The sequence below is a fragment of the Wyeomyia smithii genome, chromosome 2 (assembly GCF_029784165.1).
Source record: "Wyeomyia smithii strain HCP4-BCI-WySm-NY-G18 chromosome 2, ASM2978416v1, whole genome shotgun sequence".
Classification (NCBI taxonomy): domain Eukaryota; kingdom Metazoa; phylum Arthropoda; class Insecta; order Diptera; family Culicidae; genus Wyeomyia; species Wyeomyia smithii.
In genome coordinates this window covers 673615-688920 of record NC_073695.1, presented here as the reverse complement: position 1 = coordinate 688920, position 15306 = coordinate 673615, and the positions used below count along the sequence as shown (strand labels likewise).

Below are 15306 nucleotides of genomic sequence, written 5' to 3'. Positions count from 1 at the left end.
AAACATACACTCACCACTTATTTCAACCTCCTGAGGATATAATTCATTGGTAAAATCATCAAGTTTTAAGTCAGTATTACTACTGTAACTTGAACTTCTTTCTGAAATTATGGAATGTTGTGTCACCCACACAAATGACTAACGTTTCTTATTGATGTGTTCAATCAGAGTGGACCATGTACATTTTCCTCATTTACTGGTAAAGTATGCTTTTTTGACGTTGACTAACGTCTATATCGAAGTTAGGCCCCTGAATTTAAAAATCTAGTAATTCAACCAGGGAAAACCAGAGAAAAGTGGTCAGGTTTTGAGCGCTTATTTTGCAGTCATCTATAATCAGGTTTTCGAGGTTTTGGCATCAATCGATCAGAAATTCTTTTACGGTTAAATTTATGTAACAAAAACAAACTATTGTTTGAGATACACTATTGAAAAATTGGTAATTAATATCGATTGTCTAAATCATACCGCGCAGCCAATCACTACCTCTCTTCCCAAGCACAGTCGACACTAACGGATACAATCGATCTGACTTTGTTGTTATTGTTGTTGTCACTTTCTGTTTCCGATGTTTATGCTGCTGCTAGCGGAAAAAACCTTGCAAATATGCATCTTTTTGTTGGTGTTAATTTTACGACAGCGGCCCGCGCCCCATCATTCTGATTCCAAAACCGCACCAGTGACATGCGGACGCTAGGTGATAGCAGCTGAAAGGTGGAAATACAAAATAGTACCGGTCATCTCGTGCCGGTTTCACCCGTTATGCTGGTGGCTGTTAGTAATAAATGGCTACTGCAAAATACTAAAATGGCTGGAATTCTGGACGAAAATAATCGGAAACTGGTACCTTTTGGAGCCTCGAAATTTTGTTACAGAAGTTTTGTAAAAGAAGCGTTGCAATTCCCTATACTATTTGCTTCAATGGAATATTTTTTTTTTTTAAGAATACGGTAGTCAACGTCATGCGGTCGTGTCTTGAATACCACCCTCCTACTTTTTTTAAATTTACAAGTGTTTTTGGAAGAGTTTGCGGCTTGTTGTGTTATGTTTGCTGCGAAACATCCACCAATTGAGTGTAGTAATGCCGTAAACATCGATTGACAAAATGGCTGCAATAGCATATAGAGTGGTACTACGCCACCGTCGCTTCTCATCACTGTGTGTTGTGTGTGTAGAAAAAGTTGAACAAGTTGGAAAATTGAACGTCGAGAGATGATGAAAAATTCACATACATAGTTTTCGAGAGAAAAATTGGACGAAACGGGAATCGAGTGTAGTGAAATCGATTTAGTGCGTTTTATCGGTGAAATTATGATTGTTCTAGCGGAATTGGTTAAATTGTTCAGAAAACTTTAGATTGTGTTATTGTCTTGCGGCTCTTTGTTTCGCAGTTTCGTGGTGGTAGTGTGCATATCTGGATAGTGTGTATCAAATTACCGGGACTGCTGCTCGCACTGGCCCAACGATTCACAGATGTGAAGGGAATCGGAAGATAAGTATCGGTGTTTGTGTTCTTTTACATGCAATCTGAAGTAGAAGTGGGCAAAACAGTTCTTTACCGAAAGCGGCTCTGAACCGGTCACTCACCGTCTCAATAAACGCCTCATAGTTAACTATTATTCGCGAGATTGATGGATCGTGCTGTTTCGGTAAACTTCGGTCTCGGGCGAACCATCCGTTTTAGCGCGCAAAGAACCGTGGTTCATTTTCTTGAGCCGTTCGATCAATCGCTCGAGCTCGGCTTACCGAAATGTACTATTTTCCCGTAATGAGCGCGTGCTAAAAATCTTTGAACGTGATAAGCAGAACGTTAGTAAATATGAATGAGCCAGAATCGGTCAGTTAAATATTCCGCTCCACTTATATATCGATTGTCTAACTATATAGTCAAATATTTATTTACCGCGCGCGAGATTAGGAAATATATGATCGTTACCGTTTTGCTATTTATGATTTTTCTAGCTTTTGCGCAAATACTGTTACAAATAAACTTTTCTCTCAGTTCACCATATTGTAATCTTACAGGTGGAAATGAAACTAGCTCATGTATATGAGATGAGATCGTATTTTCTACAGACGCGTAGTAGTTATTGGTAGCCAAAAGGGTCACTTCAACACAACATAGGAGTGGAGGGGCATTAACGTGGATACAACTTTCGTGATTCGTAGCTTTAGTGTTATTGTCTTGCGGCTCTTTGTTTCGCAGTTTCGTGGTGGTAGTGTGCATATCTGGATAGTGTGTATCAAATTACCGGGACTGCTGCTCGCACTGGCCCAACGATTCACAGATGTGAAGGGAATCGGAAGATAAGTATCGGTGTTTGTGTTCTTTTACATGCAATCTGAAGTAGAAGTGGGCAAAACAGTTCTTTACCGAAAGCGGCTCTGAACCGGTCACTCACCGTCTCAATAAACGCCTCATAGTTAACTATTATTCGCGAGATTGATGGATCGTGCTGTTTCGGTAAACTTCGGTCTCGGGCGAACCATCCGTTTTAGCGCGCAAAGAACCGTGGTTCATTTTCTTGAGCCGTTCGATCAATCGCTCGAGCTCGGCTTACCGAAATGTACTATTTTCCCGTAATGAGCGCGTGCTAAAAATCTTTGAACGTGATAAGCAGAACGTTAGTAAATATGAATGAGCCAGAATCGGTCAGTTAAATATTTCGCTCCACTTATATATCGATTGTCTAACTATATAGTCAAATATTTATTTACCGCGCGCGAGATTAGGAAATATATGATCGTTACCGTTTTGCAATTTATGATTTTTCTAGCTTTTGCGCAAATATTGTTACAAATAAACTTTTCTCTCAGTTCACCATATTGTAATCTTATAGGTGGAAATGAAACTAGCTCATGTATATGAGATGAGATCGTATTTTCTACAGACGCGTAATAGTTGTTGGTAGCCAAAAGGGTCACTTCAACACAACATAGGAGTGGAGGGGCATTAACGTGGATACAACTTTCGTGATTCGTAGCTTTAGTTACATTATATAGTTGACTAATATAAATCAATGAAAGATACGTTTCGGTTTCACGGTTACATACGGTTACAGTTACCTTATGACCTCGTAAGGAGATGTCCGAACATTTGAGTTGTCTCAATTCAATTGTAGGTCCGGGATCAACTCAATTATAGGTCCAGTGTGCGTTCAATTATAGGTCGCGTGCGTTTCGTTTTTGACGTTGGACTAACGTCTATATCGAAGTTAGGCACCTGAATTTGAAAATCTAGTAATTCAACCAGGGAAAACCAGGAAAAAGTGGTCAGGTTTTGAGCGCTTATATATCAGTCATTCCTTTTCAGAATTTCGAGGTTTTGGCATCAACCGATCAGAAATTCTTTTACGGTTGAATTTATGTAACAAAAATAACCTATTGTTCGAGATACACTATGGAAAAATTGATAAATCACATCGATTGTCTAAATCATACCGAGCAACCAATCACCACCTCTCTTCACAAGCACAGTCGACACTAACGGATACAACCGATCTGACTTTGTAAACAGTCTCGCAGCTTTCAACCAATAACGAGCTCGCTTTCGGTAGCTGCAACAGGTGTTTCAACACCATTTTAAAATGCTTCTTTTATCATTACCACTGAACAGATTCTAAACAGGAATGGCTTGATTGATAGGGGAAATATTGCGCAAGATTGTCATATACTAATTTGAATATGTTTTCGATACTAAACTAGCTAAAAGTTGTATTAAAAGTCGTGCACATTCAACCAATCACAAGCTCGCTTCCCCTTTGCTCGCGAATGGATTTTTGCTTTGGGCTATATAATAACCTGCGTCGTCTCATAGTAGTCATCAGTCAACAAGTGGAAGGCCACTAGAACGGTCTTGAATAATCAGCAGCGGTGGCTGATTCCAGTGGCGAATCTGAGCTGCAGCAGAACCAGAGCGGTGGTATCAGGCAGCAGCGGCGGAGGTAGTGGGCAGCTGCATTTCTTCATTCTGTTCGATAGCTAGAGCTGTTGCGTGTGTATGGCTAGCTATAGCATGTGTAAGATATAGCATGTGTAGCATATTATGGCTATAGCGTGTATATCTTCAGCGTGTGTACGGATAGTTATAGCGTGTGTGTGGATAGCTGCTGCGTGTGTAATGATTACTTATGGCGTATGTATGGATAGTAATAGCACATGGTTGGATAGCTTATGCGTGTTTATAGATAGTTGTATCGGATGTATGGATAGGAATAGCGTGTGTATGGATAACTTTAGCATGTTTGTATAAAAAACTATAGCTACAGCGTGTGTATGAATAGTTTTAACGTGTGTATAGATAGTTATAGCATGTGTGGGGATAACTATAGCGGGTGTTTATCGAAGATTATTATTGTCATTTAAAATATTAAAACGTCTTAACGAACACAGTTGTGAATTTGATTTTACAGCAGCGATTTTAACTTCTTCAGCCAGTCTTTAGTCATCGAGAAAAATTACTGCCTATGAATGATCAACACTTATTTACTAAAAATTTCATTTAGATCAAAACAGGTTCTTTTGAGTGTCATAAATTATTGGTAAAAAGAGTTGCAAGTTTTCTCAAAAAGCATTCATTAAATTTTCATTTTTGTTTCTCGGTGCGCGGTTTTGATTTTGTTTCTCGCACACAGAGAAAGAAACAAACTTGTCGCTATCGTGAAAAATAACAAAACAATTAGAAATGCTCTAAATAACAATTGAAGAAGTTAAGATATTTTCCTGTCACTCGCCAAAACCTTGATAACAACTACCGAAAAACGTGTAATTGAGCTCTTGCTGTATAAAGTTATTGAAATAAACGTATTTTTTGTTTAAAAACATGAAGTTATATGCTGGGCTGGAGCTAACCGAGCATGAGTTTTATCAATTTAATGTCAAAAAAATTTTTAAATTTAAAATTTTCGTTTGAATCGTTCTGGGCTCCACTTTCAGATAGTTTCGTTAAGTTTGCTTTTTGCTTAGATAGGAAAATTTTACCAATTCGCTCATTTAAATGATTGTCTTGCTGGTGCAGCTACGAACAAAGGTTTGATTCGAATATGTATGAAATGACAGCGATTAAATAAAAGATATCCATTCTTTTAGTAGGGTAGGAAACATATTCTAAGCAGCTTTAGGAACCGCCTTTGTATTCAGACGAAATACTCGAAATGTGCTGGGTGAAACTCAAACAGTAGTATATCAATCTGCTCTCTATCGTTTCCTCTGTCAGAACTTGTTTTCGGATTGTAAAACTAAGTTAGCAAACTTTGACAATCATCAATCAAAGTTACCAATCGAGGGACACTATTCCAATCACCCTGAACCTATTTTAAGCAGTTTCCATCTGTTTTGCAGGCATTTTTTTTCAGCACCTGAAGTGGTTCCTGAATGGCTGCAATATAGGTCGATTTGTTTCAATTGCAATTGTTCACAGATTTATTTGTGATTAACGGTATTTCTTATATTCGTTAGACAGCTAGACAATCAAAGTTTTCGTTTCCATCATTGAAATTGTCGATAGTGGTCGAAATGCAGGAGTTTGAGGCCTGTTTTCTTCGACTGATTAAAATAGGTGCTACTGCTTAAGCCGTTCCCTACCCTATATATTATTATTTATAACGTTTTAACGTCTCAGCATTCAGAAATGCACTAGATAAAATTGCAGCAAATACTAGAGTTGCAATTCTCTCTATTTTTTTTTAATGGAAAATAAGAATACCGTAGTCCAACGTCATGCGGTCGTGTCTTGAATACCACCAATACCATTTTTTTTTCAGTGTTACATCATCAAACAGAATGAGTTCGGAACCCGTTTTAATTTTCGCGGTGAATATAATTATTTCATAGGCGCGATATTAGTTATTATGAACCCGGTGTTCGAAATCAGCGCATCGTTTACCAAAACGAACCCAGCTGCAAACCCTTCCCTCACCTCCAACATCCCAGTGATTTCTCGTGGAAGTGCAGAGGTGTTCTCGGCTTCCAACAAAGCGAGTATCACGTCAACATGTTCCTATACATACTCATTCTTTGACCTGCATTCGGATGCGGCCGGCGCTGGTATTGCCTAATATAAAGATTAAGGTCACCAGTTTTAACACATTGAGGATGAATGTTAATCCCAAACATCATCCGCTGGTTCTCTGTGCTATTACAGCTGATCTGGCAATAACGGAGTAGCAACCGCGGGCGGTCAATCATGCTCATGCTCATGCTCATGCTCATGCTCATGCTTAACACATGGTTCACTTTGTCTGCACACTATAAGGCATGATATCAGGTCATGTTAGTGACAGCAATAAATGGTCCAAAAACACATTCAAAACCACGGCAGTGCGTGAAACTTTACAGATTCCGGTGGGGGGTGAGTGAAAGAGTTCTCTGATACAAAGAAATCCGGAAAAACGCTTGAAAATTCTTCCGTTCGTTCGCTTTTATCAATAGCTGACCGAAGGCAGTCTCCTTGAAAATAAACACTTGGTCCATTCTTACTGAACACTATAATCGCTTTTCATTGGTCATGCAGACAAAAATCATGCTGTTATTTCTGCTGTTTTAGAGATAAATAAAATCTGATTGTTGTGTGATGTACCTTTAGAAAATCTTTATCCAATACTATCGTTAACTCGTTTTTCCAATTTTGCGACTTGGTCCGGTCTGGCTTAACACCGACCATTTGTTACGTCGACTCAGTATTTCGCGACCTAAGACGTTCTCCGCCTTTCTGCTGAGGGCTGACTTGGCGGTATTCCAGCAGACCTCTAGAGGGGCTTCTAACAGCTCGTCCTCTACTGACAGTGCAGCTTCGACAGAAAGCACGTAGTGTTCGCGACTTCGGGTTAGAGCTCCGACGAGTTTTGACGTCAATAATCAAAACGTGGTCGATTCGAGTTTCTGTTTGGTTGGGTGATCTTCAGGTGCACCAATGTTGGAGGCTGTGCAGGGAAAAGGTGCTTCGTATGGCCATGTTCTTGGAGGCAGCGAAATCGATTCGTTTTATGTACCATCGACATTCCACGTGGACAGATTGTTATCAATATTGACCCCCCCCCCTTTCCCTCCGTGAACAACTGCTCATATAAATTTTAAAAATTTTGTATGGACCGTGAACATCACACAGCCCCCTTCCCCCATCCAAAGCTGTTCACGTGGAATTTGGATGGCCCCTTACGCCATTTTCATTCGTCAGCCGATGTGCGCTGAATCGTCCAATCACCGATCTAAATTCCTCCTCCTGACCGACCTGAACGTTTTTAACCCCGATGACAATCTTGACATCATGTTTTGTGCAGTGATCGTATTCACGTTCAAACTGTTAAAGAATCGGCCTTTGATTCTCTTAACCTGCACATTCTGGGGTTACCGGCTACCACCCGATTACCGGCTTCTGCATCTCACCCATCACTATAAAAGCTGTGCCTTGTGTGTCACCAAATATCTTAAAATAACAATATAGTTCACTCTCGAATTTCCCATATATTCCCGTGAAGACAGACAAGGAACACCCCCTCTTGTAGTGAAAAAGGTAACTAAACTCATTGCACAGTGGTACAGTAAGGCAATTTAGGCGGACATAGGCTTTTCGTTGCGATTTTGGTTTGCGGTTTAAAGCCATAGTTTTTGTAAAAAGTTGTTTCTTATACATAGTCCTCTATTCATGTGCGAATGAAAATTAGGGTGGTCCTAAAATCAAGGAAATAAAACATTCTTTGGCAAACTTGTAGACCAACTAATTCTAAGTAACTTTGTAAAAAAACTTTTTTGTAGACATGAAATTTGGTCTCCAAAAACAGTCTTTTCGCTCTATTTTTTCAATTCAAATTTAAAAACGAAGTTTTCTTCGGTAACTTTAATCAAAAATACGCCAATTTTGACGAAAAAACATTGTCGATATATTATACAGATGAAGAGTTTTCACTATTTCTATTTTAAAAATAGGCCCTTTTGATATATTGATGTCTCCGTTTAGGGCAAACATAAGTAATATTATTTGGTATCATTTGATAGAACAAATATTGCATAAATATTGTGAAGAAATACCGAAAGTTGCTTAAAATTAGTTGATCTACTACTGTGCCGATGAATGTATACATTTATTCATGCAAATGAAAAGTTAGCTTTTTCATTTAGTCGATTTCAGGACCACCCTAATTTTCATTTGCACATAAAAAATAGACTAAATATAAGAAACAAGTTCTTAGAAAAAAATTTTACTCTAAAACCACAAAATCGCATCGAAACACTCGTGTCCGCCTACATTGCCTTACTGTACCACTGTGCATTGTTGTTGAATTTCTGTGAGCGTGTGACATTGTCACACACGAAACTGAATTTACTCAATTTTAGATTAAGTTGACTCAATTTCATACTTTCACAGAAAAAAATATGTTGAAGATTTCGTGCGTATATTGTTTGTATGTAAAACTAACGCCATTCCGGGAGTTAAATATTGATAATATAATAGATGTAGCTTATCGAGGCACGAAGAAAAAATATTCAAATAATCAGGCCACGACGTGTAAATGGTAAACTAATCCCAAGTTGCTATATACGTGGTTCCCTGTGTAACTTCACTAGCTCAGATCCATCACGGGAAGCAACTTCGAAATGTGCGGCCGTCAAGCTCAAGCTCAATAATCAGGCCACGAAGTGTACAATTAAATGAATATTTCAATTACCTCGTGAAAAAGATAAAAGGAGAAACCGCACAATGGTTGTCAATAGTCGTATATGGTTGTTGTGCAACTTTTTGCTTAGATAACATTGAATGTTCTATCAATTTAACAATTTAAGTATGAATACATATCATGTTGTAATTGGTTTAAAAGCTTTATTATATTAAATATAAAAGATATTCAACAAAACAAACATAATTAGTGATAACAGCTGTTATGCAAAAACTATTATTTAATGTTTAGTTTTCTTCGTTTTGAAAGTATTTTTTGTTTTTTTTTATTCCTCCGAATTTTTTGCTCTCGAGTTCTAATCTTCGTATTCATCACTTGCAGATTTGCTTTAACCAGCATATTTATGTATTTACTAGCTGACCCGGCAAACTTCGTCCCGCCTATTTTTGTGTTTAATTCAATAATTTTCAACATTCCAAATTCATTGATTTCTTGCGATTTGTTTTTATCGTTTGAAATTATTGGTTTTATCGGAATGACAACATCCTCGACTTTTGCCTTTAGTACATCACCTTTATTCCGAAAACACTCATATTGGGTGGTATTCAGTTATTTTCGTTGTTTTCCAGAAACTGAAAGTGGTCATCTTCGAATTCAATATGGTGTCCAGGATCAATGCTTGGCTTCTATACATTATTTCGATTACGAAAATATTCATATGCAGTAGTATTCGGCTGTTTCTCAGAAGTTGCCATCTTACAATTCAAAATGGTGTCTGAGGTCAATTTTTAGCTTCATGCATCATTCTGGTTCAAGAAACACTCATATTGGGTGGTATTTGGTCCCTTTAGGCTATTTTTTTTTTTTGGAGACAATTTCTGGCCCCTGAGCGTCATTCTGGTTTAAGAAACACCAATAATAGGTGTTATTTAGTCATTTTCGGCTGTTCTACAGAAACCGGAAGTCACCATCTTAGAATTCAAAATGTTGTCTGTGGTCGATTCTAGCTCCTGTGTATCAATCTGGTATCGAAACATCTCATATTGGATGGAAATCGGCCGGTTGAAGAAATACCCATATTGGGTGGTGTTTGGTCATTTTCGGCAGTTTCCCATTCACCGGAAGTCGTCATTTTACAATTCATAATGTTGTCTGAGGTCGATTTGTAGCTTCAGTGCATCATAACAATCCCGGAAATACCCATAATGAGTGTTATTTGGTCTTTTGCCACTGTTGTTTAGGAACCGGAAGTCGCCATATTGGATTTCAAAACGGCATTTGGAGACAATTTCTGGCCTCTGAACATCATTCTGGTTAAAGAAACACCCATATTTGGTTGTTTTTGGGTCATTTTCGGCAGTTTTCCAGTCACCAAAAGACGCCATTTTACAACTCAAAATGTTGTCTGAGGTCGATTTGTGGTTGCAGTGCATCATCACGATTTCGGAAATACCCATATTGGGTGGTATTTGATCATATCTCGCTGTTTCTAAGAAATCGGAAGTCGCCATCTTGGATTTCAAAATGGTATTCCGAGACAATTTCTGGCCTCTGAGCGTCATTCTAGTTAAAGAAACATCGATATTAGGTGGTATTTGGTCATTTTCGTCTGATTTCCAATCACTGTAAGTCGCCATCTTACAATTCAAAATGTTGTCTGAGGTCGATTCGTGGCTTCAGTGCATCATAAAAATCGCGGAAATACCCATATTTGGTCATTCGCAGCTGTTTTTCAGAAACCGGAAGTCGCCATCTTGGGTTTCAAACTGGCATTTGGAGACAATTTCTGGCCTCTGAGCATCATTCTGGTTAAAAAAAAACACCCATATTAGGTGGTATTTGGTCATTTTCGGCAGTTTTCCAGTCACCGGAAGTCGCCATTTTACAAGTCAAAATATTGTCGGAGGTCGACAAACGTACAAACCGTGGAACACCACCCATGGATTGCCTCATACATAGGCGAACTTTACTATTATAAAATATTCGGCCTAGTCCACTTCACAATAAAATGTGCATTTTTTTCAGTGTACCCATTAGGGTAATATTATTGTGAAAAGTTACTCTTTTTCGCATGTCGTGTAGACCAAAATCAGAAGTGGCGCACCTAGCGGTCGAAAAGGTGACTAACGCTTCTGTCATTTTCAATTTGTCTTCATAATTTCACGTAAGTGAACTTTATTGGTATTTAATATATTTGGTGTCACATTACATTTCTGGTAGATGATGTGTCTATACGTAGGCACCATCGTCCCTTTCCAGCATACCTCCTGCAGCACAACGATGCTGAACTTGCGGTTTTTCAATTCTTCGGAAAGTACACGGATACTTCCTAGAAAATTGAGAGATCGGCAATTCCATGTTGAGAGTATCCAATCGTTAGTCCATTTTCGTCGCAAACACAAACAGGACTTGACCATAACACTTGTCACTTAGGACGCTTGGGGTGGCGTTGCAAGAAACTTTCTCCCGAGAGAGGAATCCCGCTTCCCCTGTCGGCATGCGACCGGTATTCCCACCGGAGTTGGTTACCCGATCTTCTGACTCGTTCTTATATTGCTGGTTGGCACCAGGGAGTTGGGGTTCAGTATCTATAAGGCTCCAGTCATTCACCAACCAAAAACATTCGACGGTCGGAAAATTACAAATTTGAGCGCTTTGAGGCACCCTCAAACCATGTTCGATTTAGCTGAAATTTTGCATAGGTCATTCACGGGTGGACCGGTTCTTTGAATTTGATGATGATTTTTCTCCAAACAGTTATTGTCACTCTAATATACATAAACGAAAACATAATCATATTAAACTCCTCAAATATTAGAAAATAGCCCTAGAACATTCGAAAATACTCACCGGAATATTTTTCAAACATTTTTTCCACTTTTTAATACCGCAAAGCAAAGGAATTTTTTCTAACTTTGGTCGCATACTTTACACATTGATTTTTTGGCATTGAAATAGCTTAAACATGTGTATAATTTTGTCTTATTTTCTACAGAAGGAAAATCTATGATTATGATGAATTTTATGATCGCTCGGGTTGCTTGGATCTACAGGTGCTTCTTTCATATTCATTTGATACGGCACAAAAGTCTACCAGTGTTTTTTTGTAACAGGATATAGTAAACCACATATATTACTGATATTTGTTGCATATAATCAAATTGTATTATGGCAAAAAAAAAAACAAAAGATTCCGTTAAGAAACCATGAGATCTTTTCATATAAAAAAACTAATCAAGACTAACTGAAAAAACTTCGGTTTTCAACTGGTTAGATCTACCTAAACTATTTCACTCTTCGCAGGTACAAAAGCCTAAGCTCGCTGCAACTGGCCCAGGAGTCTCACCCGCCAACACCGATCTCGCCCTCACCCAAGGGTACCCAGGAGAAAAACCACATGCTATCGAAGTCGGCCAGCACCGGACGTGAGGGAACGTTGGATTCGTCCCGCAGCGGGGGACGCACCTCCGGCGATTCCAAGCTGCCGGAGAAGAAAACACGTCGCCTTAGTCGGCCACGTAGCCTCTCCAATCTGGTGTGGGATCTGCGTCCTCACAAGTCGGAAAAATCCAAGAAGAAACTGTATCTGCATCAGTTCGATCGACAGCAGGGTACGCTTTATCTATAGAAAGGATCGCCGGTAAGACCGACTGCGTATAATGTAAGCCAAAATTGATATTTCCAACTAATGATTCACACTAATGCCTGCATTATAATTTCAGTTATAAAGATTTCGTCAATAATTTAGTCAACTACGGGAGATGTTCAGTCTGTTTGAAAACCGGTCCGGTATCATGTTTGTTAATGTCCATTCCAGTGAAATTAAAGTTCTCAAACTTCAAAGTTTCCTGTGTGTGATGATGTTCGCTTGGAAAATGGAAAAATGTTAAATAACCAAGTTTGCCGAGAGGCAGATATCAAACAAGTTAGTACATGTTCGTAGAGCGATAGATGCATCTTAACCAAACCAGAGCCAATTTACTTCCCCGCCGGTCGTTGGAAAACCCAATTCAAAACGTATACTCAAACCTATTTCAAATAGTCACATTGTGTTCATTTCACCTGAAATTTTTAGCTACAATTAATTTAGGGAGAAAAAATTTACTCACTATCTTAGGTAGTTCTTCGGTTGCAGTTTTTACTTATAAAACTTTCTCCTTCAACACAGAATAATGCAAAAATTGGCTCTGCAGTTTTTGCGCACCTCAGTCAAGTAAATGTCAACGAATAAATAAATAAACAACTCAAATGAAAAAGGCATTATGAATGAAAATAGCGCGGTTTACTTTGACGAGCGATGCGCGTGATGTACAGGAATTTGAATAATAAACAAAAACTAAACAAGAAAAAACGATAAAGCAAAGAAAACTCATATATCAAACAGTTTATAGTTTTACTTTCGCCATTCGTCGTTAAGGCTGTGGTATTATTACTTATTTGTGCTGTTCGAGTAAATTAATATTAAACATTCTCTCGCTGATGCCGCGTTACGTACGACGACGCGAACGAGACAAACGAAAAGTCGATCGATTTGATTAGGTTATGAAAAAGACAGCAAAGCAAAGACATTATTTAACTATTATTTTTATCCGCATCTCGTCTCCAGCAGATCTGCGCCTTGTTTAACCACTCGAAAAGTCTAAGTTCGTTTGCTTTCCCTCACAGGATAGGGTGGAGATTGTTGGTTCGATTGTTGATCGGAACCGAATCGTTACCCTAGTAGAAAGCGATTGAAATTTTTACTTTTCAAGAGTAACCGTTTTATTAGTCCCTATATCTACGTCGTCGATGAGCAAATGCTAGCAGTTTAACAAGAATGTAACTAGAATAAGATTTTACTCAGCCGCGTGTGTTAGAAGTTGAATCCATACAGTCATACAGAGCTCTAACTATTTTCATATTATTGTATGGCGGATTTTTTGTTGGCAATTTTGTTTCAATCTTAATTTTGAAAAAGTCGCAGTTCGAATTGAAAAGAAAAAAAACAAAAGTCTTGAGGGAAGAAAAAATAACGAAAATAATTAATACCAAATTTTTGGCACATTTGACACATACAAGCAGCTTGTGCGTGTAATAGTGGAGATTCGTTTCGTAAGATTGCAAAATTTGCGAGCGAGACCCACTTCTTAATTATTCAGCAAATCTATTAGAGAATATTTTATTAAAAGAGATGAGAAATAAATATGTAAAATATACGAGCGTTACTTATTACAATATCACCATCGGGGATGTCACTAAGCTTCAGTATACATTATCTCCTTTGCACGTTCACAGAATGCTTGGTTTTCATCACTTTCCTCTTCTGTAACTCTACAAAAAGAATTTCTTTATTGGCTGCTAGGCATTTGGAGTGAGTACTTACAAAACCTCAATCTGAGTCAATTTTTGATAGTAATAATCTCGCTCAATTTCAATGTTCTGCATTTTCTCTGCCAGCGCATCTCTTTCTTCCTTTAGTATAGTGATCTTTTCTGATAAATCCTCATCGGCATGATCGATTGAGGGGGGTTTTGTAACCTTCCCGAACGCAGACTTGGGCGTTATTTTGTTTTCCACCTGACGTGCCTTCGTGGCTCCTACGACAGAGATATTCGACCTTTGGCTAGGTTTCAGAGCACCTGGGGTTCCATAGCCCATAGGGGCACAGTGCCGAGCCGCCTGCGGATCGTATTCTTTACCGTCGTAATTAGCATCGAAAAACTTCTTGAACCACTGTAGGAACTCAAAATTGTCCTGAAAGCGACCTTTGACCAGACGATCGATCGGAACGGACTTTTCCACCTTCATCGCTACCAGTGCATTCTGGAAAATCTTCAGATTATGGATGAAATCGTGATCGATGTTGGTGCAGTACTTGATCCGTCTCAAAGGCACGCAGCCCGGAAACAGGATATCCATCATTTGGCAGTAGGCAGCACCTGTGTTGTGCAAAACATGTCAATTTCAAGATAGAATCGGTCATTTCTACTTTAACTTTATGCCGCGTCAGCAGTCAGCACAATAAGTTATACAAAAAATCTTTTGTTTTTTTTTTTCTCACTGGCAACGATACAAAGAACAATTGATAAACTTGAGCGACTGTATAAGCGAATTACTCACCGGTGCAAAGTTCTTCCACTTTTCTAAAATCCGACTGCAGTGTGTCGTTCACCCAAGCAAGCATTTCCTTACGGGACATATTCTCGGCCGTACAACTGGTAAAATGTACGTTCACAGCCATTGTATAGTAATTTATTTTTTTAAAACCTAATACACAAAACTAAATGATTTAGCAACAAAGAAAAATTGAATAAGAACAAAATGTTGAGACGTTGCAAAAAATCCTCTTGCGGTGACTATTCGCATCCGATCCGATACAGAACATGTGCGATGTGCGATCTGTACCGGAGAATGATAAAACAAAGTCTTGTCTGACTGTTTATACACACACCGATCAGAAGGTGATAAAAAGAAGCAGCGTGTCCACGAACAGATGCATGAAAAAGCGGCCATTTCGTAGGGTGATGCAATATTTCAGTGCGTGTAGTGTCCAATAAAATTATCATAAAAATATTTTGAGAAATTTAACAAAAAATTGATTCTGACTAAACAAACCAGATCCATCAAAATTAATTCATAACTAAAACACGCAATACTTTTCGAGTGTTTGAAAAACATGGTACACATTATCAACATATTTTCAATCTAAATTAGA

At 38.5% G+C, this 15306-nt stretch overlaps 2 protein-coding genes across 4 annotated transcripts in view; one reads left to right on the top strand and one right to left on the bottom strand.

Moving 5' to 3' along the window:
• The window catches only part of LOC129723262 (uncharacterized), a 96209-nt gene extending 82402 nt beyond the window's left edge, over window positions 1-13807 (top strand). For all 3 annotated transcript variants that reach the window (XM_055677374.1, XM_055677375.1, XM_055677376.1), the window contains 2 exons: window positions 11916-12273; window positions 12335-13807. In XM_055677374.1, coding sequence (XP_055533349.1) covers window positions 11916-12240 — 325 coding nt within the window. In that variant the 3' untranslated portion in view covers window positions 12241-12273; window positions 12335-13807. The remainder of the gene's footprint in view (window positions 1-11915; window positions 12274-12334) is intronic.
• LOC129723267 (microtubule-associated protein RP/EB family member 1-like) lies at window positions 13757-15026 on the bottom strand. The gene is made up of 3 exons (XM_055677384.1): window positions 14712-15026; window positions 13975-14530; window positions 13757-13922 (listed from the first exon to the last, which is right to left on the bottom strand). The coding sequence occupies exons 1-3, from the start codon at window positions 14830-14832 to the stop codon at window positions 13847-13849; spliced, it is 753 nt and encodes a 250-aa protein (XP_055533359.1). The 5' UTR covers window positions 14833-15026; the 3' UTR covers window positions 13757-13846.
• Between the last annotated feature and the right edge of the window lie 280 nt (window positions 15027-15306).